This window comes from Hippoglossus hippoglossus, chromosome 9 (assembly GCF_009819705.1).
Source record: "Hippoglossus hippoglossus isolate fHipHip1 chromosome 9, fHipHip1.pri, whole genome shotgun sequence".
Classification (NCBI taxonomy): domain Eukaryota; kingdom Metazoa; phylum Chordata; class Actinopteri; order Pleuronectiformes; family Pleuronectidae; genus Hippoglossus; species Hippoglossus hippoglossus.
In genome coordinates this window covers 21,558,173-21,582,925 of record NC_047159.1, presented here as the reverse complement: position 1 = coordinate 21,582,925, position 24,753 = coordinate 21,558,173, and the positions used below count along the sequence as shown (strand labels likewise).

The window sequence follows — 24,753 nt, the reverse complement described above, 5'->3', positions numbered from 1 at the left end:
TAATCCGTCCCTGGAAGGAGGTCTTGTACAGTTGGACTATTATTTGAGTTTTAAGATGCACCGAGTTACAGTGTTTTATAAATGAAGCCTCTGGATCACATTTTGATACCAAAACAGAATTTATTGGTGTAATCAGACTAGAGGTGAAGAATCTCAGGATTCATAACTATCAACATTCAAAGTGAAAAGAAAAGAAAAAACAGTGAACAGAAAAAACAGTTCAAAGAAGGTATGGCTTTGGTTAAATAACACTCGACTAAATTGATTTGAACAGAAAACCGTTACACAATCTCTTCAATAGAGCGAGAGAAAGATTTAAGGCTCTGAGATTTCCCTGAATGAGACGAAAATATCTGCTGCATGTCATGATTCACCGTGTTCAGACCCAACCTGGTGCTCATATACAGTAGATGCTGCTCAGAGGCTGAGGGATGTTCTGTGATTTATTGGAACAGACCACCAGGCTCACAGACATTGAAAACAGAACTGTGGATGTGGATCTGTTGTCAGTAATTTGCTGAATTTGCCAGTGTCATTAGACGTAGTGATGTTGGTGTTGATACAATGGTACAGACGCACTGTTGTGTTAGAACACTGAAATACAAAGCTACTGGAGTATCACAGACACGTTTGAAGATTTCCTTGCATTATAAACTACTCATTGAAAACAATGAACATTCATCAGCTTCTCAATACAGTAACAACACCTGAAGGTGTCTCTGCTCTGCCTTCTCACCAGCCTCTTCAGACGAGTGGTTATCACACACGTGTAACACGCTAAGCATCCCAGCGCTTTACTTACAAAGTAGCTGCATTATATTTACATTAAAAAAATTCCAGGATCTTCTCAGAAACAGCAACGGTAGCAGAAGATGTTCACAATATCCTCCCAAGAATTGTGTGAGATTCCAGTTCGTTGTAAGATGCGACTGAAACCGTTTTAGATTTTTTTCTTCAGTGGACAACAAATAAGGAATGATTGGGCAGCACAAAAACATGAGGTTTATTTAAACGTGATGGAGAAAGTGAAATACTGCAGCTAAAGGTGGAAGGCTACAAACTGAATCTCTTCACTGTAACATATTCATCCATACATTATTTTACTTTGGCTAAAAGCATGTGTGTGCGCGAGTGATTGAGATTCTGGTGTCATAAACTGAAAGTGACTGATTATCACATTTTGATTCATTTATAAGAAAAGTATCATTCATATAATGGTGTTTTCCTAGGCTGAGTGAGTGTAATGACACTACAATCACTTTCACACATACAAATAAAACTTGTGAAAGTGGACTCAGCACCATTTCATCCATCTTCCCAAGGTTTCATGAAAAAACTCATCTAATAGCTTTTGTAAATTAAAAAAAAAAAAGGGTTATATTGTCAGGCTAAAAACAACACGTCACCTGTTCCGTGCTATAAGTTTACTGTTTTTTTCTTTTTCTTTATGTTAACTATAATGACACACTCAACCAGTGAGCAACAATGTCAAACACACAAGAGTATTTCATGGATTTCTACAGTGTTCAGTAAGATTTCACCACCTTCTATAAAGAAAAAACAACATTAAAAAGATTTGAAAACACAATGATGTGAGAGAAAAATAAGGACAGCTCTTTGCCCGTAGAAAATGTCCAACACATTGGATGGGAAAAATTTGTTGATTTGAAACATCAGTGTTGATTTGAAAAACTCTTCTTATCTCACTTTCACTGTCAGCGTCCTTTAAATATTGAGCATCACACTGAGACTGTTTGACCTACTCAAAACCCACAGATGATTCTTAAGCCAGTTGCTGTCTGACTGTCTAGCAACCCACTTTTCTGAAGGACATGTAACAAGTATTTTAGTCCGGCAGAGTCGTTGCTTCTACCTCATTCACATTTCCAAACCCCTACACACCTCCCATGTCACCATTAGAAAACAGACTACTTTTCTTTTTTTGAGACAAACACAATCCATTCTCACCCCACCTGTGCTAAAGAAGCTTTAGACACTTTATCTCAGCCCTGACCCACATGTGGTTAAAGTGAAATGCTCTAACTGAACAGCTTGACGAAGCAGCCGTGGCAGTAGGGTTTGTCGTTTTGTTCTTTGAAGGTGCCTTTGTTGAGCTGTTTCAGGCAGAAGGCGCAGACAAAGTGCTCCGGGTGGAACTTCTTGGACATGGCCGTGATGCAGCGGCCAGTGATGGGCTTCTGACAGCCGGAGCAGAGGGAGCCGCGGCGCTCGTGGTAGTGCACTTCACAGTAGGGCTGACCGTCGTGCTCAAAGAAGCTTCCATTTACAAACGGGGTGAAGCACTCCTGCGGACACAGAACGAGGAAAATGCTGTTATTCTCATCCTATTACAATATCATGTTTAGTCAGTCGAGCTATTCACAGTTCAGTCAAAAAAAGTCCTTGTACACGTCATATTGGATTTTCCCCAAGATGGTTTAGGTTCTTTGGAAGTTCTTATCAAAGGGATGCATGTTCAAGTTAAGTTAGTAAATTTTGCAATTTGAAGCTAGAAAAACAGGGTGAAATCCGCCACACCGCGATCGCTGTGTAGACTCTGGCTCTAAAACGCATCAAAAATGCAAAATGTCAGAACCCATATACAGGATTTTCTTTTCTTTTGGGAGGAAGTGAAGATGGTCGTCCATCTTTATGTCTATGCACTAAATAAAAGTTCAAAAAAATCATGATACCGACCCTGCACACAAAACACTCAGGATGCCAGAGGCTGTTCAGTGCTGAGATGTAATTCTCCAGAATGGCTCGGGCACAGCCTCCACATTTCGGTGCAAACATGTCAAAGTAATCCTTCCTGCAGAAGGCTTTTCCATCCTTTTCATGAAAACCTTCACACGATAAACAAAAACAACAGATTTTATACAATCCATGAAGACAATTATTACTCAAATGTGATAATTATGGAGAGAACAATTTCCAGTGATAGCAAAAGTCAAGGTAATGATGAAATCACCTTCTGGGCCAAAGAAGGATCCACACTGAGCGCAGAAGAAGTGTTCTGGATGCCATGTCCTGTCCAGCGCCGTCACAACTTTCTGAACAGACATGACAACATTTATTGCAGCAGGCCGAATGTAAACCTCAACTCAACGGTCACAAATGGAGACAGCAGTGACTCACATCCAGTATGGGCCCGTTGCAGTAGTAGCAGCGTGGGGAGAACAGGTTATGGTAATCCGTCTCACAGTAGGGCTGTCCATCACGCTCAAAGAAGTTCCTGGAGCCGATCTCCTCTTGACAGTGTGTGCACACAAAGTGTTCAGGGTGCCATGTGCGGCCCATGGCAGTCACCACCTTAGACAAACAGAAGAGTTGACTGTGCATTTAGTGTGCAAGCTCTTTAAAATATCACATATATATACTGTAGATAGATTTGCCTCATAAAAGCATCTCACCTGTCCTACGATTGGTTTACAGCAGGCACCGCAAACTCCTTTAGCTACTGTCTGCACGCCCAGTTTGTTGAGGTCAGACTGCAGACTACCAAGCATGTTGTCCAGCTTGTTGACCTGTGTTGGGGGCCCACCAGGAACCCCGCCCTTACCTTGGGCCATAATCTGAAATGGTTCAATTAAGAAAACAGTTATGTGTTGAAGATGTGACAAGATGTTTATGCATTATCCAAGTTTGAGGTCACTAAGATAAAATAATGTTTACAGTCTGTGTATAAGTGTGAAAAACAGAATGGATAAGAGACAGGGGTTCATGCCTGCATAGGAGGGAAGACTGGGTCATACTCTGTTTGGCAGCCTACAGACACCAGCACTTTGGGTGCAACTGGTGCCACTGGCTCCACAGGTGGAGGCCGTATTGGGGTTTTAAGAACAGGAGGAGGGGGCTCTGACTTAGGGGCAGGAGGTTCTTGAATTGGGGCCGGTGGTGGATGTGAAGCTTTTATGATCTGCCGAGGTGGAAACAGTTGGTGGAAGTGCTTAGGTTGTGGAGGGGGAGAAGGCGGTGGTGGAGGAGGGGGTGGTGGTGGTGGTGGTGGTGGTGGTGGTATAGGAACAAGGGGAAGTTGTACAGCGGGCGGTCGCTTGGGTTCTTGTACAATAGGAGGGCAACGAGGTGCTGGGGGAGAGGGAGGTGGTAGCACCTTCCTCACAGGGACAGGCGACTCTGGGGGAATCATGACCTGAAGAAGATGAGAGAAAAACAGAGAGAAGGAGGCAGACACACAGAAAATGTGCAGAACATGGAAAGTGAATTAATAGGGAAAGAAAAAATATTTGGGACTAACTGTTAACCACACTAAAGCCAACCTTGTCGACCTCACTGCCGGCCCCGTCAGGACGGAAACGCTGGGGTTTGGACGAGACGATGACTCCCTCGGTCAGCCAGTCATCAGACTGTTTACGTCGGCGCTCTGAGCGGCCGATCCCAAACTTTCCCTGCAGCTCTTCTATGAGGCGGTCCTGAGAACTGTTCTTGTTCACAATGACAGGTCCCATCTTCCTGCGCAGGAGACCATCTCGGAACATGGGATGTACGTTGGTAGTCTCCTTAGTACGTCTTATCACTGACTTTATCTAAGACGGAATGATGAGCAGCTTATCATGTGTCCACACCAAACTTAAACCAGCTGGAGCGTTTACAGCAGAGCACTGTAGCTGCAGGTGAGTCACGCAAATCACTGACAGGCCGGGAAGCAGTGGTCAGTGGGCTCAGAGTCACACTTCATGCATGTCTTACATGCTCATGTCCCCAACACAAGTCAGACGTCACATTTAGGTCCTTCACACAAAGCCAATGCAACAGGTAAAGAGGTCAGTGGTTTACATGTGCCATGCTCTGTACTGGTACGAGGTGACAAGCAATGGTTTACTTGTAAGTGCCAAAACAAAAGCTACCGATTAGAAAGAGCGACTCCCTTTTTAAATTTTCCTTCAGTTCCACAAGCTTATATCTATTTCCTCAAAGTCTGTGTCTTTCATGTGTCTTTGTGGAAAGCTAAAAAAAAAAATTCCTAGCTACTTTCTTTCCAGTTTAATAGTGTCTAATATCGGTATCATTGGAACATATTGTGTCTCCTCATGAACCTTAACATTAAAGCTACAGTTGTCATCAGCTTTTTTGATTAAATCAATTAACCATGTAGTGTATGCAAGGTAAAAAAAATACTAATACAGTAGATGCTCCACAAGTTCTGGAGGCCCAAATTAGTCATTGATCAGCAAAAATGTTGATTAACTTTCAGTCACTGAAATAAAATCTATTAACCGACTAAATGTTCCAACTATACTTGACAGAGCCAACTTGAGGTTTGAGAGAGGATATGAAATACAAACAAAGGAATCATCTTGGTTAGAATGACAAAGTAATGGGACGTCTAGTGGCCTAATTGAGGCCCATGCCAGTGACCATGAGTGCAACTTTGTTGTCATTCCCCCTCTCTGTCTTTGTTCCTAATCAATTCACAGCTCTCTTAATTAACTTCTAAGACAAGACTTGCTTATAAAAGTGTAGTAGTGAGCAAACTAGTAAATAAATATTGTGTGTCATGTTTTCAGTTTTTCAAAAGAAAACATGAAAGAAACCCTCTTAGCACAGACTGGTGGAGCAGACACTTGTATAAAAGCGTCAGTCTCACAAGCAACAACACAAAACAAAGCTAGATGTAAACAAAACAAGCGCTGGGTGTGAGCAGCAGGCATGGAGATGCATACATGTCCGGATGCAGAGACTCGGTCTATATTGGGAGTCTGCATCATGGGAAGGTCCAGGGCAACGTCCGGGGTCCCAGGGCACGAAGACGGGGTCATGGACTCATCCATCCAGCTGGCCTCTGTCAATGGGGTCATGCTGCCATCTGTGTACGGCCTCTCAGTGTAGGGCGTCATGGTGCCATCCAGGCCATCATGGAAAGACACAGACAGCTCCTCATCAGCCCAGTCCAGGTCTCCGTTTCCATCAGTGCCTCCGTCCACGGAGTCGTCTGTGATGGTGTTGGTGGCACTGGTAAAGGTGTCAGGCTGCATGCAGTTTCTGTCCATGGGCAGGATGAGCTCCTCTTGCACCTCCGGCATTCCTCTGCCCAGACAATGTGCTTCCATCTTCAGCTGTGTTTCCTCCACATGCTCTGCTGAGTGATTCTGTGCAAAACCCATAGCTAGCAGTTTGTCTAGTGCCTCATTCAGGGAGGGATCGTCCATGGGGGCTTGCTGCACAGCGAAGGGGCTTGCTCTCTGGGCTGCCGGTGCCGGCTCAGACAGCTGCCTGCTGGGGCTACTCGTGAAGTCCAGTGGGGAGGGGACCATCGATGGGGAGACTGGAGATGGTGAGGAGGTTTTTGAGTAGGCATGCACAAATGGTGGAGATATAGAGAGAGCAACAGGGAGAGGTGAAGGAGTCTTTGGCACTGAGAGAGGAGGGGTGAGGTTTTTTGAAGGAGATGGAGTGTAGCAAATCATATCAAGCTCATGAAAAGAAGCAGACCCCCTGCTCATAGTCTCAGGAGCACAAGAGAATATACCGACAGTATTTGAGGGTGAGATCCGTTCTACAGATGGACTGGAGCCCTTGTGGTCCAGTACAGTGTTAACTGACGTGAGTGAAGGGGTGGTGGTGGTATTGGAAGGACTCGGGCTATTTCTCATCAGGTAGGAGTTGGATGACGCAGACTGAGAGAGGACTAGCAGAGACCTGGTTTGATTTGACAGCATGGCAGCAGAGATATCTATGGCAGAGTCCATGTCTAGATCACTGGCTGCAGAAAGTGAAGATATGGGGCTGTGGAGGGGGAGGCGGTGTGGATAGGCCATCGACATACCACCGTCTCCTCCTTCCTCATCTATGTGCAACTCTAGACCAGCAGGCAAAGAGAAGAGGGGAGAGGCACAGGCAGACGGGTGGGACAGACTAGGAAAAGGAGATGCTACTGGGGTGACGGAGGAACAGATTGGAGGATGAGGAGAGCTGGAAGATGCTCCTGCTGGGTCCAACAGTGAGCCCAAAGAACTGGGCTAGAGAACAGAGAAATGAGAGAGTAAGCAAAGGAAAGGAAAAGGAAATCAAGGGGAAAATGACAGATCTCCTAGCTGGAGTGTTGATTAATCAAGCTTTTCTGGTATTTACCAGGAATATGCTTTTTTACCTTGAAGTCAGACAGAGAGGCCATTAGCTCATCTAACTCTCTCGTGGCACAGGAAGCTGAGATTCTGGCTTGTTGCTGAGAGGGGGTGTCCAAGTCACTGTGACAAGCAGGGGGGCTGGATAATATAAAAATATACAAATGATTTTCATTAATTTTCACAAAGCAAATGTTGAAAACGTACTAACAGCAAAACCAAGAATATCAACTGTCTAGATTCTGACAAGATTCCGTGTGACAAGGCAAAACTATTCTATAGCTTAGAGCTCCAACACACCATAGAAACTCCAGAGAATTAGCTTCAGTAGGCATAGTATTTTCTCACATCTTTATTAAAATTTGCCATTGAACATGACAAACAAAACAAAACAAACTAGGTACAATTTTCTTGCCACAGTCAATAATTTTAAATGGTCTTGTTAAACTGTGTACTGAGAACTGAGTGGAAAGTTTTGATAGGAAGTTGGAACTTCTCTCTAGCTCTCTCAAGCTCTAATTTTATACTTCACATAACTACCTCCACTTAAAAGTATTGCCTGTGAGGAAAAAAGGTCTCAGAGATGACCATGGCTGATTGCCACAATCACTCTATATGCAAGTTTCCATCACATTTTTTTTAGCTGGCACACACAGATATTTTGGAGGAAATAGAATAAATAAAGAAATTGAAAAAAACTGTAAAAACATGTTTACGTTTTGGCTTGGGTGTCAACAAGGTCCAACTGAGAGTAACTTATGACATACATGAAGCATAAAACCTAAATGTCAACTGAAGATAGATAGCAGCAAACAATATAAGATGTGGACTGTAAACTTCCTCAAATTAGTCATGTAACAACATAACATGTAATTTTCCATCCTATTTTCGGCATGGTCTTCACTGTGTGATGTTTGCCTGTTAATCTTAATATTACATCTTCTTGTTGCACCCACTGTTAATGTTAGTGAGCCAACTCCTAAGATTTCATATCACATCAACAGTAGTCAATGAAAACGGGGTGTATTTTTTTAGCATACGAGTATCATAAGACATTGTAGAGGGTAGATTTTCTGTACCTGGGTGATGGCACTGAGCCCTCCAGTTCGTCCAGCAGACTCTCCACAGTGGGTCGGGTTTCATCCAGCCTCGCTCCGTTCCTCTTGGGTTTCTCATGAGGCGGAGGGCTCACCATGATGTCAGGACCACTGCCGTTCTCGTAGTGGGTGATGCTGCAGGAAGGTAAGGGTGGAGCTGCCTCCTCTGCGGACACATTACCAGTACAACTAAAGCCCAAATTATGCTTCTGCATCGAATCTACGCCATACCTCCAGCATAGCCTACATGTAGACGTCTACCCTATGCACGTACCCTACGTAGGCACCGTGCGTAGGCTATGTGCGTAACTACGGCATAGCTTCGACACAGAACCAAGAATTGGCCTTAACTCTGCTCACCACACTTTGTGTCTACCTGTCGTGGGGAATGAAGGGGAGCTCTGTTGTACTGCATTGAGTTCCAGCAGAAGCCTGTCGAGCTCAGAGAGGTTACTGCCCAGAGCAGAGGTCATAGCTGCTGTTGACGAGTCAGATGACTTCTGTTTGTTTGGAAAACTGAAGAGGAGACATAAAGGGAAACTGTCAATCACAACTCCTGCTAAAAAAAACATTGGGCAAACAACAAGTGTGTGGCGGGCTACCTGTAGACGTGGTCCTCTTCAATGTGAGACAACGGAGAGCTGCTACTGTCTCTGGACCATGAGCTCTTCTGTGCTGAACCTAAAGACTGCAAAGGACACATCAGTCAGTCCTACTGAAAAACCCTTGTTTGAACTTTTACTTGGCAAATTTACTTTGTGTGAACATAACTATTCATATCTTTTATCTGTGATCACAAAATAGTATTCACATGCACAAATATACATTAGAGTTATCGCTTCAAAACTTATTTTAACCTTTACTTATATACAGATTTCATTATATACCTATTTGTAAAGCATTGTGTAGCATAACTGCACTGTCTCTTGCTCAGTTAACAGCAGGTTTGTGTAAGGGCTGACGGAAAATAAGTAATAGAATAGAATTGCACTTAGTACAGTACATACCTCCGTCAAGGCCAAACAGTCCTCTTAAATTTAAAACAAACCTTACAGCTATGGTCATATTACATTTCTCACCTACATAAGGGAGGTAGATAAAGGTTTCTGGTCCCATTTGTTACTATATAACAACGGGAAAAACCCTACACCACTACGAAACCACATCTACACACTCATAAACATATGTCCATAAACCTTTTTTTTTTCATCAAGTTAAATGAATTATTCAACTAAAATGTTTAACAAAGTTCCATGTTGGAATGATTAAGAAAGTGATCAACAAAATGTCATGGTTCCATCCAGTTTTTGCATAATCCTACTAACTAACAAACAAACCACAGTGAAAGTGTAACCTCCTTGGTGGAGGTAATTAGTGTATTATAACATCACACCACAGCGATCTACCATAATTTACCTGCTGAGAGGAGTGGTGGGAGTCCGGCTGATCTATCAGGGAACCATTTAATGCCTCGGCTGAGGGCGGAGGTGGGACTGGGGGTGGAACTGACACATCCTGGTAAGAATGTCCTCCCGTAGGGATGGAGTAGGGGGTCTCCTCAGGCAAGAACACTGGTCGCTTTGAGATGTGGGATGTTGTTGATTCCAGGTCTGCCAGCAACGCATCTGAAAGATATGATGTTTATATTTGACTGACTTGATTGTTAGGTGGACTAAAACCAAGAGATTTCATGAACCTAACAAAAGGAATCACACATTATGTTCAAAACACAGTGGTGCTGCGTGATTAAGTAAACAAAATCTATTTGCTAAATGCCCTTACTTTCATTTAAATAACAATCTATCCATGTTTCAACATGGTTGTCCTGGAGACCAGTAAATTCTTCACAGGGATTGTTGGGTTCTCCGAGGCGACTACTGACTGTGGTGTCAGGCTGTAAACAGACAATGGCGGCGAGTCGGATCCAGTTTCTCATTCCAACGTGTCACCAAAAAGAAATTTCTCCTGACGTAAATCATCCAACAATAAGGTTAGTCCCAGTCAACATCACAGCATGGTAAAGTACATCGCAGAGCCCAACATACACACCTAAACCCATTAGGCCTTCATAAAATATCCCTCTGAAATCCCCAACATACTTTTTCCATCAGTCCACACTATAAATACAACCCTGCTGATAGTGAGAGCTACCTTTCACTGAGCTCGATCTGTCAGTTCAGTGTGATTTACCTGTGTGAGTGACGTACACAAGTCTTTGTTAAGTCTCTGTTTGATGAGCATGCGTGTGAATGTAAAGAGTCCGACTGATAGACTGACAAAGAAGCAGACAGACGGATAGAAAGTGTTTCTGAATCCTGTCCAGGGCTAAAAGAGGGAACAGTGTTACCCCGCTGAGTGTTCAGAGGAATGCAGGAACAAAATAGACTCTTACATCACGCAATCCGTCCATCCTCGGCCTGTCAAGAATAGACCCCAGTCACCACCGGCTGCCTGCTTGTTACAGTTCAGAGGCTTTGACTTGGAGTTAGGGTTAGGGTTTAGTTAGTCTGTTTCAAGCGATCACTGCACAAAGACGCATCACGGAAAATGGTCCAAATAACCAAGAAGAAAGCTTTCTGAAGGGGCTCCTGGCGCTCATAAAATAAAGTCTATGTTGTAGAGAGTGTCAAATCAAAATTTTGTTCATGGATGAAAACTTTTGCTTTATTTCAATAAACTTGTATATTATTAGTATTATAAATATTATTATTTATGCTTTGACATGTTTGTCGTTATCTAAATAATTCTACTTCTTCAAATTATCAACCATTAATTCAAAAAAAGTTGTATCATAGTTGTGTGTGTGTGTGTGTGTGTGTGTGTGTGTGTGTGTGTGTGTGTGTGTGTGTGTGTGTGTGTGTGTGTGTGTGTGTGTGTGTGTGTGTGTGTGTTTAATGTGAAGCAGTCAGCAGTCCAGACAAAGATTGTGTGAGCAACAAGGAGCGATAACATGCTGCCAGTCTGCTGGGGGGAAGGGGGAGTGGTCTGAGGGCCAAAATGGTGTGACATTATTCTTTCAACAACAGTATTGTTTCAGTGTCCTTACACCTAATAACAAACACTGGTAATCCAACCCATTAATGTCTTTATCAGTGTCATCCACTAATTTGAATTATAATGGGATAGTAACTTCACATATGTCTGACGTTTTATGTTTAGATGACCTGGAGTCTCACACATCTCATTTTGGATTAAGTCACGAGTCCTCATGGCAGTGGTCAATCCCGAGGGAGACCCTTTCCAGAAGGTAAATGTTTTAGTCAGAAGTTTGGCATAAACCACATGGGAGCACGAGCCTATTTAAAGCAGTACGCTCAGTAAGTAGCCCATGTCTGTGCAAATGTGCTGAAATATCATGACCAGCTTAAAATAATCTGCACCTGGTGCTGACATGCGAAAAAAGGTGTAACTGAAGTTGACTTTGTTGCTCATAAAACAAAGCCTCCGTATAGGAAAAATACCAAAACTGGTTTTGGGACAAAGGGGAGTCATATGATATACAGTGCAGAGTATTTAGCTTTAGATTCACTGTAAATCTTGTATCAGATCTTAAAAGCTGTCAAATGTTTTAAGAAAATGCCCCAAGACTTACTACTTATGGTGATGTATTCCTAGAAAGTTCTTCATCGCCTTGAACGCAAGGACTGCCGCACAGCCCGAGGCCCTCCAGTTGGAGACGAGGCCAAGTTTCTGAGACTCCATTTAAAATAGTGTCATAGGACACATCATCCCCCTCCCAATTGCTGATACTACACATCTGTGAGTCAGACCCATGAAGTCCAGAATAGATCTCCACATGGGCCATCCATCACAGATTCATTGTTTAAATCAAAATACAAAGGTTAATGCATTCTGCATATATTCATTCCTATAGTGGGAAATAAACAGCTTGAGTATAGAGTTTCTCCACAGAAGATGATGCGTCTAACACATGAAAGACGCAAAAATGAAAAAAATGAAAAGAAAACATAAAATATATATATATATATATATAATATAAGACACCGGCGAAGATGTCGACGTGTTGTAAACAAAAACATGTGATCTCCCCAGCAGAATTAATACATTACATCCTGCCCCTGTCTGCTGCACCATCCTTTACCAGAATCCTGCGGAGGTTTTGTTGCTGATGTTGTCTAATATGCTTGAGTTCCAGCAGGAGTATTTGCTGCTTTTCTTTATCCCATGTGATAGTGAACTGAATATCTGAATAACAAAACAAGTGATTTTATGGTGTAACACTGTGAAAATGTGTGATTGTTCACTTTTGCCTTATTAAAATAGAAGAGAATATAATCACAAAACACATTAATTGATGATAAACAAATCAGAGACTGCACCTAACAGTCCACCTTCAAAACATTACTCCAAACCTGCTTTTAATGCAGTTAATGTGTATTTTACATTTCTAGTAATTTGTTTTCTCTGTTCAGTGTCTTTGAGCTTTGTAAAAGCGCTAAATATACTAAATGCATTATTATTGTTATTTATTTTAAATTAAAAAATAACTGCTAAATGAAGTAACATTCACATTCTGCACAACCTCTATTTTATTTTAAAATACACAAAACTGTTTGCTTTAATCTTATTTCCATGATTTGAGCCCTAACATGGATTGCAACATAAATCACAGCGGGAGCTGCACAAACATGGGTTTTGCTATTTCAATATCAGGATTAAAATAACTGAGCATCAGGAAAAACTACACAGTCCGACCTGTTTAAATTAAACACCAGAAAGTCTCATTACGGAATCCAAAATTTCCAGCTCACACCCTTTTTTAGCTTTTGACTAAGCAGCCAGCATTCACACGCACGCGCACGCACACGCACGCACACTGTTCTTGGTGACTTCATCATTAATATAATTTGCTACGGATCATAAAAAGGATGAAGATTGAAGACGATACTGAAAGGTTCCCTCATTTCCCTGAGGAGGGCAGCAGTGAATGTAGAATGAGGACGGACACCAGCCCGTTGGCCAGCCTCAGACAAGTTTGGTCCTGGACGAGTTAAGAAGTATTAAGAATGCAAACATGCACTGTAAGCCAACTAAAAGGCTAATCTTTTCCATTCCAGACAGGGGGCAGGAGCCGGGACGGACAAAGTCCAATTCTGCTCTGACAGCATCCTGACTCAATAGTCCATTGTGCAAATTCTGAAGGAATAAAGATGTCATCAAACAGGGGACAACACTAGGACTAATAACTCAAGATGAATTGTTCAATCTCAGTCAAACAATACACAGATTTACTATGACAGTAGCTCCCTCTGTCATGGGATTCATCTGTGGTCACAGTGTGGTAACTAATCTCCATTTTGTTCAACAAACAACTCTGAAGTTATGTTGACAGAGTACACATTCTTGTGGCAGTGGGTACATGTACAGTCCTGCCTGTGTCCACACCCCCTCCTCACCCAAGGCCCCGCCACGGTCCTGCACTGTTTATCAGATGGGAGCGAAGGTGCATGGGGAATTCCACACATTCCTCTCTCTCCACTTTGGGAATCAAAATGATGCTTTGTAATCAAATCTACTCAAGCAGAACACACATTCCTCCAGAGCCCCTGGACTCCAGGTAGAGAGACGCTGGTGGGGAATGTGCTTGAGTACAAAACAACATCTGTCGGCCCAGAAAATGAAAAGAAAAAAAAAAATGTGTTGACAATTACAGGTCCCGTTCCACCAACTACAGCATGCTTTGAATTCCAGGATAAGGGAGATGTCAATGTTTTTACTGCCCATTTCCCACAGAGCATTGAGTGCAGAGCAGACAGGCAGGGAAGGAACCAGGGGTCATTGAATCTTTTCCATTAGCAAGTGGGCAGTGGTGATGGGCCACCAGCGTCCAAAGCTCACCTGTTTATAGCCAGGCAGCAAAAAAGCAGAACAGCCCACAGCCCTACAACGAAACCCTACCCCGTCTGGCCAACCCGACGCGATATTTATATCAAACAAGACAGGCAGGGGCCAGGGAGAGGGGGCGGAGGGTGAGATGCCAGTGAGACAGGCAGGGAAGGCTGGGTAGAAAGCAAGGGACAGAGAATGTTAGTGAATGAGAGAAAACTGAATAATAGATTAAATGATGGAGCAAGAGAGAGACAAACATTAAGCCTTATAGCTTGTAAATGACAACCTGTTTATGTAGTATAACATACACACAGCCGTACAGAAAAAGAATGAATGAGTGTAACAGCATACTATCAGAAAGACAGAAGCATCTTGGGTGATTACTTCTAAATAAACATACCTAAAAATACTGCAGCCTGCCAAGCAGCCCCATATCCGAAAGATGATACCCAACCCTTGGGAGAACGCTTGACCAAAATAATAGCACTTCCCCACAGACCAGTAAATCAGATGGTAGGGGAAAGTCTAAAGACTGATGTAACACTCAGTCACTGAGGACACATTCATAGCCATGCATGTGTGAGGACTGTATGTCACTGAGTAGTCCTTTGTTCTGTATGAAGAGTGTAATTGGTTAGTCGGTGAGGAAGACCCAAAAATGAAAGGCTGGGTTGTCTGTCTTGCACTATAACACTGACTGAAACATCCCGTCTCACTGTATGACAAAGAAAGGCAATATGTCCTCTAATTTTTAAAAATAAAACCAGAAAATCTCTTTTTACTCCACAAATTTTCCATAAAATGACAAACAATAATTAACATCATAACACTCGTAGATTCTTTTTCTGTCAACTGATTGTTTCAGTTCAGCTAAAGTTTAAAATTGGAAATCAAAAACTGTCTGATCAAAGTTTCAATTAAAAAAAATGCTTAAAAGTCATGATGTTCCCCCATCTTAAAATATGACCTTGGGTTTCCCCCACTTGAGTAATGTTATAAAAATCCAGCAGGGACTCAAGGATTCCTACTACATTACCCAGACCTGTCTTCCCTGGGCCAAGTTACAAGGCCTGGAACCAGGAAGGTGTGGACACACCAAGGCAAGAGGAAAAGAGTGCAAAGGGGGCTGCAACTGAAGCAACAGTGAGGTAACACTGCATTTACCAGTTAAAATGCTGTTCTGGCAGCTGGATCACAGTTTGAAGGCCCACAGCTGCCCCCTCGACCAGTGTTTGCTGGCCTCCAGCACTAACTCCACTCATTGTGTTTTTGCCTCTGTTTCCTCAGGATGTGGGGCAGGGTCTGTTGCCTAAGCGATGAGGTCAGCCACGCAGCTCTTTCTTCCCCAGACCCAGAACAGGATGGGTGTGGAGCCCGGGAACAAGACTGATTTACAGTCAGGAGCTTCCCTCTAGCAGAGCCAGCGAGCCCAGTGGTTAGGGGCGGTATGCACTAACCTTGCAGCTCTCATGGGGTGATGATAGCTAGTCTGGTAACACAAACTCTGTGCTGCCGACACACTGGGACACAGAAACCACTAAAGAGCTTCTAAGATCTTTTGGTATGCTGTGCAAATTCTGTAAACATTTAAGACCACGCTGCCTTCTACAAACGGCCAACTCTCACTCGTTGCTTGGAGAATATGGCCTTCGTCTACAAGGTGATCAGATCAGTTATAGTAAATGTAACAGGACTGCAGTGTGTTTACAGAAGGCATGAGGAACAGGTGCTGCCGTTTCAGCCAACATAGCCCCCTCCAGTAAATACACATGGGCCTCTGTTTGTCCGGAAAATAGAGCTCAGTTGCTCACACTGTTTTCAGGCCTGGCTGCGATAAAGAGTACCTGTTCTCTGCTGTGTTATTTCTCAGATGGAAGTGAGCACTGGCAGGTTACTGAACACTACTGTGGGTTATTCTTACTTTAATCCATTTCCTCTTTAATGTTTTTAGTGTCAACAGTTAATCAAGTAGTGCCAAGCAGTGGTTGTTGAGCTGGGTCGCATTCTGGAAACTCACAAACTAAACGGTGTTAATTGATCCGGGCTGCATGAACCCGACTGACCCTGAGCTCCCAAACCTAGTTGGGTTATGATTTGTTTAAATGCAAAATAATTCAAGGAAATGCAAAATGCAATTATAGCATCAGATAAGATAGTTAAAGCACCTACAAGGAGTTTTTAACTGGTTATTAAATGGTCTTTATGACCTACAACAGCAAATGAGACAATCAGGGAGAAAATTGGCTTTAAACTATTCTCGATGTCTGTGGTCGGGATGGGCAGTTCATTACATTGCCACCTACTGAACCAGGAGACCTTGATGCAGTCCGTCCACTTTGAGTGGGTCTACCTTGCTTGGAAGTAATTACCTCCGCCAAGGACGTAACCTTTTCATCAGCGTGTGTTTGTTAGCAAGACAATGCAAAAACTACAGAACAGATTTCCATGAAACTTGGTGGAAGGATGCGATGTGGGCCAATTCAATTTTGGTGCAGATCCAGATCAGGATTTGTTCCACTTTCGTTAACATAAAGAGGCATGTTTACAATTTGGTGTGGCTGGATTGAATTTTAAGGAACTGTTGGTATGTACTCCTCTAGTCCGTCTGTCCATCAGTTAGCAGGATTATGCAAAAGCTACTGGAAGGAATTGAAGAGTCCTTCTAGTTCTTCATTTAGTCATAACCCTCCAGCCATATGTATGGCTGCACTAATCCATTTTGCTTCAGTGTTAACCTGCAGACACGCAGCAGGGCATCCAAGGCCCAATGAGGTCAGACTGCCTGAATCTCACACAATCCTGAGGAATTCACAGAGAGTCGAGTGGTGGCTACTCACTCTACAAACACAAAACACAGAAACAGAACATTACATCAGTGAAGACAGCGAGGCCAGGCCTGGCTGCCACCTGACCTGGACCGTCGAAGACCGATCAGAGAAAACCTCTGGAAAACTCTGTTTTGGAGATACAGACTGAAAGAGTGCTCACACTCTACTGAGGGAAACCCCTCTCTCGAGTGGTAACCAGCGTGGCCAGAAGAATATCCACAGATTGAAAGAGGACGAAACGAGAAGAGCGTGATCAGGTTTCCAAACAGCTCCATGTAGACCTGTCAGTCATCAGTGAGCCTCAGGTCAAGGACCTGTGGGAGCTCATTAGCTGTAGGTTTACTGGAAGAACACTCAACCACATTCATATAGTATTTACAAATATTTAACATGCTTTGTTTTTGCATATTTAGAGAGGGTGTGGGAGGAGTTTTCTGCATGATGTGAACAAAATGTTTACTCTTACATCACAGAGCAGCTGAAATCCTTTAAATTAATGGTTTTGAAATTGTTAGGCTAGCAGACCTCAAAGCTCAAAGACTTATTTTAACAATCTGTAAACGTTTGCAACTACTAAAGGATTTGTGTTTGAGGAAAACAGACTGAAACAAACAGCCCTGCCTCTGGTGGCACGGAGCTGATAGTAGTGATGGTAGGAGGCGAGTCATGACACAGAGAGCGTTTGGCCTTGGACCCTGACACAGAGTGATGTTCGAAATTCCTAAGCAGCCTCGCCCCCTACTTTAGTCTGCTGTTCTCACTACTTTAGTGAGACTGCAGGCTCCCTCTCAACCAACAATCAACTCTTTCACTAGCCCGTGGCAGCTCGAGCATCTAACGTACCCTGGAGGTATTCTCACAGTAGGCCAAGCTCCAAATGTGGCCCATCGTCTTTCCATTTAAACAAATCCATTTTAATGCCTTTCTGCTGAGGGAGGTCAGGACAACAAGAGCATTCCTACAGATACCTGCCAGGAAATCAAGTGGTTTATACTGAATTAGCAAGGTAAATATAGCAAAGTGAGCAGCTGGGGAAATCTATAACAACAAAATTAGAAGTTCAGAGGTTCAGAGGCAAAGGTCAAGGGCCAGTGAACTGCAGAGGTGACTGGTTAGAGAGGCACAAAAAAAATAGATGGAGTTGACAGGCTGCGTATAGATAGACAGTTGGGATATATTATCAGCTGTGGTTGATGCTGGTAATAGATATAGGGGTGACGAGAGTATCGTAACGTCGAGCTGACAGGATAAGTTAACTGATAACTTAATAGACAGAAAATTAATTGCAGTTTTTCTCTTTTCATATCAGTGATAACTTAATATGTTCGGGTGCTGAACTGTTGGTCAGCACCCCTCACAATTGCAAATATTTTGTTAGGTAAACAATTCAGTAATTAATCCAAATAACAATCAATATTAACTGACATTGCATTAGTAAGTTATATAGGTGATAACATACGATTAACTTCCCAAAACAGGTACAAAACAGAATTAAATCTCTTAGCTGCACCAGACTCATATCAGTCCACTAAATATGCCTTCTTTCTATCTAGATCCATGAATTATTACCTGGGAAAAACTGTGAAAATGTTGAAAAACACCCTATCTTGTAATGTTAAAGGAAGTGAAATAAATTCCGCACCATAATTGAATTGGTTCTTTAAATACCACTTCCTTCCACCTAGTTTCATGGAAATCTGTTCAGTTGTTTTAGTCAAATCTAAACCAAACCAACAAACCAACCAACCATGGTTAATGTAACTTTAAAAATTAACTAAACATCAGAAATGGGCACCTGTGCTTGATGAATCTTGCATGGTATGTAGTAGGTTTATATGCAAATATTTTCACTGTCATTTCGCACAAAGTTGGGTTATGTTCGACACTGAAAATGTGTCAACAAAAAGGGAACAAATATTTTTACCAACATTTTATAATGTACCTGCCACAGTGGCTGATAGCCAAACTTTATTTTGTATCATCAAACTGTATGATGTTAAGACGCTTTGAATTATTAGTGTAAAACAACTAATCAGTTTACCAAGCATTTGTGCAGAATAGAGTGGTTGGAATCCCCAGCAGCTCCACCAATTCAAGGTCTGTCGGGCTTTCCCAGTCATAGACAGTTACTGGCACTGTTACACCAGTTTAATATATAAAACAGACCATGTAGCAGCAATCAACCGGATAAAACACAAGGTCAGGAGACGACTACAACTTTACCTCCAAACTAGAACCAAGTAGCAAGTGTTGTTAGCACCTTTGGCAAAGTGGGATACCGTCTTAGGTTTCTATGGAGACTTTATTATAACCTTTACTGTTATAAGAGATCTGTTATTTTCAAAGAAATTGTACTTTTAGCTCAATGTAACCGAACAGGTCTTTAATGAGGTTTTATTATGTTGTATCTTGTCATGTTCTTTTAATTGCCCTAAACCAAATTATTATAGTTACATTGCATTATATGTTTTTCTTTTTTGGTTGAACTCACCACTCCCACACAGTTTTTCACGTGCAGGACAGATTTTCAAGTTTCCTATTGTCCCTCTTGTGTCTCCTGTGTGCAGACTGTGAGTGTGTGTGAGGAGGTGAACAAAGTGGAGCGTGTGCTCGGTGGTGGACTCTCGCCATCAGGACTTCAGGACACATAGAGAAGCAGCCGGACCAGGGCTGAGCTCACATCGTGCTGCACAGAGGAGTCTAAATGGGGAGGCCTGTTGACTCCCACCACTTCAAAGCTGGAATGAACAGCCCGGGGGGCAAACGTTGAGGAGGTAACTTTAAAGCTCGATGTCAAAATGTCAGCCAAATATCTCCTCCCTGTGGCGCACGCATTTAATGAGAAACAACGCCTCGAGTGAGCAGGGTAGCACGTTGTTATTATCAGAAACACACTCAGAGAGTTTAAAAGGTGGCGGTGAAGGCTAGCGACTGTCAAGCCGCTAACCTACTGCGATGCGTGAGTATGAAAAAGTGGGTGAAATGTGAAAGAAGCGAGCGAGCTCCGCTGAGCCCCCGGGTGAAGTTATATCAGCCTCTCCACAGATGTGTGAGCGCACAGGGACACACACTGCTCTTTTCACCGTGGAACCCCGAGGTAACGTTTCACTCCTCCACCCTGAAGTCTGCCCGCTGCTCACCGAGGACCACACGGAGCAAAACAACCACCCCACTCACCTAGGTCGTCCATGTTGGCTCCTGCTGCTGGACGGGGTCGCTTTAAAGTTCACTCCGCGTCTCCTCTCTGGACCGAGTCTGACTTTTCCTCTCACAACTTCTCTGCTGCTGATTTACTCTGGAAGTTGGTCAGGAGAGAGGTCGGGAGCGCGCAGCGATTTGTGCATGTGTACTTCACCGGAGCGCGCTTAGACTGAGGCTCGGGATGTAGGGACATCTAGTGGCCACGGACAGGAACTATAAGATGGATGGATGGATGGATAGATAGATAGATAGATAGATAGATAGATAGAATTCAGAATCCGGTTTTATTGCCAAGTAGGTTTTCACATACAAGGGATTTGCGGTGGTGTATTTGTGCAAGTATAAATAGAAAAAATAGAAAAATAGGAAACAAAATTAAATATAAAAAAAATACTATAAGCACCAGGGGAGGGATTGTGCAATACATTGTAAGTAAATACTAGAGACTGGATTGTGCAAAGTACAGTTAGTCCGTTATCTGCCACGGTCACATCAGTAAGTCTGTGATCCAACTACAGATGGAGTCAGGCACGCTCAGCTGAGAGAGCTTGTCCTGAAGCAGAGCAGGGAATATGATGTTGAATGCAGAGCTGAAGTCCACAAACAGGATCCTGGCGTAGGTTCCTGGGGAGTCCAGGTGCTGGAGGATGAAGTGGAGAGCCATGTTTACTGCATCGTCTACAGATCTGTAGAGGAACTAGGAGGGGGTTGGTGACCTTGAGGTGGGAAAAAACAAGGCGTTCAAAAGACTTGCACAAAAGGCAGGGCGATGGGTCTGTTGTCATAAAGTCCTGTGGTCCTTGTTTTTTTGGGGATGCAGATCAAGGTGGAGGATTTTTAGCAGGCAGGCACATGATATTTATCCTGTGAGGTGTTCAAAAAGTCTGCGAACACTGATCGGCACAGTGTTTCATAGTGGATGGGGAGACAGACTCACCCCCTGCTGGGGGTTCTGTCTCCTGAAGTTAACGTCCCTCTCCAGGATTGAAAGCGGGGGCAATGTGGTAGAGGGAAGGGGGCACTGTGGTGGGCAGGTGTTTATGCACTGGAGTTGAACTGCTGATATTTCAATAAAATCAAGGAGAATGGGTTGTTCTGAAACTGTACCTAGGACCATACCATAATATACAATGGGTGAATGTATGACTTTTGACAATACAGGAATGTGTGCTTGTGTGTGTATGCAAGTATGTATTAACTGGATGTATGTAATCATATGCAATAAACAGATTTGGAAGTGCAATAATACATTGAACTGGTTTACCATCTGCTTGCACTTTCAAATAATAACCTGGTTGCAAGTATATTTAAAGATCTAAGTTTATTATAGAGTCCGGGACCTTCACAACAGAGGCATGCAACATTACTGGTAAGAACTCTGAGCCAGACAAACCAAAGAGAAACATGGAGACAACACTGAAAATGTGGGACAAAGCTTTTATTAAATTATTCATAAAACACCTTGGAATGTGACCATGAACGTCATCATATCAATCCCATAGGCCGGTACACAGGGACATTAAGAGGTAGCATAAAATAAAGAACTAAAACATGCTGGCAGTGTGATATCACAGTGCAGTGGAACCAGGCATAATCATCTCAATTTTAAAACAAATGTAGCCATGACATGTAGTCCATGTCTCTGCATGTCACAGACCTACAGGAGAAAACTAGTTATGTTACTAGTAAGTATTTAGTATTTGTGCCTCCCAAAGTTTAACAACTCAATAATGAAACAGAAAAATACAAGCTTGGAAAATACTGAATTTCACACCAAATAAATCCCATTAAAAGAACATCCAGACCTTTGAAGATGCATCAAGAATTTTTCTGTTTACCTCAAATGTGATGCATGCAAGTTGTTGATTCCCCACTTGAGTATTTTCCCATATAAACGAGATCAAATATGGTTTATGCTAAAATGTCATGTCAGTCTGATAGTAAATAGAACAGGGGATAATACTTTTAGAAGTCTACAGCTTTTAGTTTCCTTTCTTCTTTCTCATTAAGGGGCTGCTGGGAGAGGAGTTTTTCATGCAGACGGTGGTGTTTGCCGATACCCAGCCTTGGCAGGCCTCGGTTCAGCCCCTCCAGCAGCACGCAGGCCTTGCAAAGTGCCTGACTGGAGATGTAGCCACACCGACCACAGGTCCCCTGCACGGGCATCTTCACCCCCTCCCGCACAGAGAGGTTCTCCCCGGAGTGGATGATGTCCATGATGGAGCTGGGCCTTACACTCTCCAGGTCCTTTAAAAAGGTCCTGGCGTGGCCACGATATGCATTGGGAGAGTAGATACATTCAGTGGAAAAGTAGTCCAACTTCTTAAAGTAAGCGTACAGAACAATCTCCTTCTCATATGCGTATTTCAGGGGCTTGCAGCGCGGCACGACTCCTTCACCCTCACTGACAGTGGAGATGGCGGTGCAGCGGCGTAGACGAGCTATATCCCCTCGCATGACATTCATCAGAACTGTTTCTGCCACATCATCGGCGTTGTGACCTGTCCAAAAAATACAAAAACAGATCCAGCTACTGAAACCAAACCCAACAAATTATTTACTGTTTAACATTAAGACTGATTCTGCTACAGTCTGTACATTTCAAGGTTGAAAATCTTGTATTTATAGTTTAAAAGGGCTATGTGGATTTGACGTTACCTGTACATATCTTGTCCACTTTCAGCATGATGGCTCCTCTGTCTAGCGCCTGCCTTCTGAACACTCCACAGAAGGTGCAGTTATTTTTCAGTCCCACCTGCTTCACTATAGCATCCATAGTCCAGCCATACAGCTCCTCATAAGACACAATCATCAGTGGCAGTTCATACTGTTGCTGATTCCTCTTCACGGTCTCCAACGAGTCGTCCCGGTAACCAGTGATTCCCTCATCCACTGAGAGAAGCATAAGTTCAAGGCCATAGTTGTATCGCTCATTTAGGAGCTTCATTACATGTGCGAGCACTGTCGAGTCCTTCCCTCCTGAGGCAGCGATTCCTACAGTTTCCCCAGGTTTGAAGAGCTTTGCTGCCAAAATCGTCCGATGCACCTCCTCCTCAAAGGCCCAGAAGAAGCATTCCTTACACAACGAGTGGCCTGTTTTTGGCCGTTTTAGCATAGCTCGCTTCTCTGCACAGCTGCTGCACAGGATAGGCATCTTGACTGGAGACAAAAGTTTTTGGAATGAGGTTATAAAATTAGTTTAGCAAGTGTTTCCATATATTTTTATGTCAAAGTCCTATGGAAGCACAAACCTACAAAGCTCCATCTTTTTGATGCAGGTGTTTTAACAAAGCAAACAGTCTGTGTTTATTGTAGATTGGTTATATAGGTGTTTAAGTCAAGTGTATTAAATCTTATTAAGTTGTGTGAACAAGAAAAAATATATATATCTTGTTCCTATACAAGACAGTAAATTATAAAAGTATGTTAATCTCAAATATTCAGCGAGGAAACCAAAATATGAAGAATTCTAAACAGAGTTTGGTGTATTTGTTAAAGCAGCACATCTCCTGGTTCAGGAAGCAAGGGATCATGGGTAGTATCCACCGTCCAGTTGGGTCCCAGCTCAGAGAGTGGGACCACGCAGTCAGAGCTCCACTCAACACATTGATAGGCTTTGGTTTTTCTCTACATGAAAAACTATTAATCGTTCGAACACTGAGCCCAACAGCATTAATCACCACATGTGGCTGCAGAGGGCGGTGCTGCTCAACAAAAGTTATATAGTGCTGCATTAATATAAGTGACTTATCAGTATCCTTTAAGTAGAGAGACTTCTGGAATTCATTAATCTAGGACTCAAAATCCACAGAACATAACAGTGTTTGTGCTTCCAGGAAGATACTGTCAGTCATCTATCAGTGTATTTTCTAAGGAAAACTAAACACTACAAATATGCTACATGGTGGTTCAATACAGAAACTCCCTCTGTCCCAGTTCAAGAATTGATTTTACTGTTATTTATGCCACTGTCTCACAATGCACACTAACACTACTGTAGTACAACATACAGCCGAAGAGGGCAACTAAACAGTCATGGTCACAGTTAAATCAGTTGTTCAAGTCATGCAGAACTCAAGAGTTAAATTAAATGACTAATAAAACGCCCTTACTTGATGTCCAATAGAATCATAGTCTGGATAATAAGAATTGTATCAATTACCCGTTTTAAAGGTGAACATTCGCTAGCTACGTTAACTGTGATGGTGTCTCCATAAAGAAACACTGAGATGAAGTGGATAAAAACGACTAAACCCTTACATATAAATGTATAAAGTGTTCTTAATATAAGTAAAGCACACAAATGGCATTAATCGGTTTTAGTATCATTATTGAAGTCAAATGATACGAGATTATAACTCAACATCATCATACGGTCAACATTGAACGTGTCTTGCTAGCTAAGCTAAGCTAACAGTAACATTAATGTTAGATAACGTTTCATACCAACGTCTCCGATGAGCCGAGCTCTGAACTGAGGATATGAGGTGGAAGTATCCCAGGAAAAGTTGGATAAAGTATAACTTTTCTTACTTAAACAACTTCAGTTTTATACGAATGAGTTGAGGTTGTGTAGCATGTTGTGTCAGCATGTGTGGCTCTTCTTCTCCGGTAAACAGAGCGTGGTGGCGGATTTAAGGCTCTGGAGCACAGCCTATCGACCGGAGTTGGACAGTGCATCTAAAACTAATA

The 24,753-nt window shown here is 42.8% G+C and overlaps 2 protein-coding genes across 6 annotated transcripts; both read right to left on the bottom strand.

The window, feature by feature from the left end:
• Positions 1-100: 100 nt before the first annotated feature.
• Positions 101-20,252, bottom strand: LOC117767409 (paxillin-like). Of its 4 annotated transcripts, XM_034595004.1 has the most exons (14): positions 20,038-20,210; positions 9,599-9,807; positions 8,785-8,870; positions 8,559-8,698; positions 8,165-8,348; positions 7,112-7,226; positions 5,685-6,980; positions 4,281-4,547; positions 3,728-4,153; positions 3,414-3,575; positions 3,139-3,312; positions 2,972-3,053; positions 2,698-2,846; positions 101-2,306 (listed from the first exon to the last, which is right to left on the bottom strand). In XM_034595004.1, the coding sequence occupies exons 1-14, from the start codon at positions 20,048-20,050 to the stop codon at positions 2,040-2,042; spliced, it is 3,570 nt and encodes a 1,189-aa protein (XP_034450895.1). In that variant the 5' UTR covers positions 20,051-20,210; the 3' UTR covers positions 101-2,039. The 4 variants fall into 4 exon arrangements, with proteins under 4 accessions (XP_034450895.1, XP_034450898.1, XP_034450896.1 ...); XM_034595007.1 differs by lacking the exons at positions 3,728-4,153; positions 4,281-4,547; positions 5,685-6,980 and having other exon boundaries at positions 20,038-20,252; XM_034595005.1 differs by lacking the exons at positions 8,785-8,870; positions 9,599-9,807; positions 20,038-20,210 and having other exon boundaries at positions 8,165-8,410; positions 8,477-8,598.
• A 1,235-nt stretch (positions 20,253-21,487) lies between these two features.
• ctu1 (cytosolic thiouridylase subunit 1 homolog (S. pombe)) lies at positions 21,488-24,712 on the bottom strand. 2 transcript variants are annotated; one of them, XM_034596565.1, is made up of 3 exons: positions 24,508-24,686; positions 22,720-23,220; positions 21,488-22,562 (listed from the first exon to the last, which is right to left on the bottom strand). In XM_034596565.1, the coding sequence occupies exons 2-3, from the start codon at positions 23,213-23,215 to the stop codon at positions 22,027-22,029; spliced, it is 1,032 nt and encodes a 343-aa protein (XP_034452456.1). In that variant the 5' UTR covers positions 23,216-23,220; positions 24,508-24,686; the 3' UTR covers positions 21,488-22,026. The 2 variants fall into 2 exon arrangements, with proteins under 2 accessions (XP_034452456.1, XP_034452457.1); XM_034596566.1 differs by having other exon boundaries at positions 22,027-22,562; positions 24,595-24,712.
• Positions 24,713-24,753: the final 41 nt, after the last annotated feature.

Coding starts and splice junctions, on each gene's coding strand:
- LOC117767409 (XM_034595004.1), bottom strand. Junction 8,699..8,784: donor GAAGAGGACCACGTCTACAG/GTAGCCCGCCAC, acceptor TCTCCTCTTCAG/TTTTCCAAACAAACAGAAGT. Junction 3,313..3,413: donor GTAAACCAATCGTAGGACAG/GTGAGATGCTTT, acceptor TGTTTGTCTAAG/GTGGTGACTGCCATGGGCCG.
- ctu1 (XM_034596566.1), bottom strand. CDS start 23,215: ATGCCTATCCTGTGCAGCAGCTGTGCAGAGAAGCGAGCTATGCTAAAA. Junction 22,563..22,719: donor AGTGGACAAGATATGTACAG/GTAACGTCAAAT, acceptor TTTTTTGGACAG/GTCACAACGCCGATGATGTG.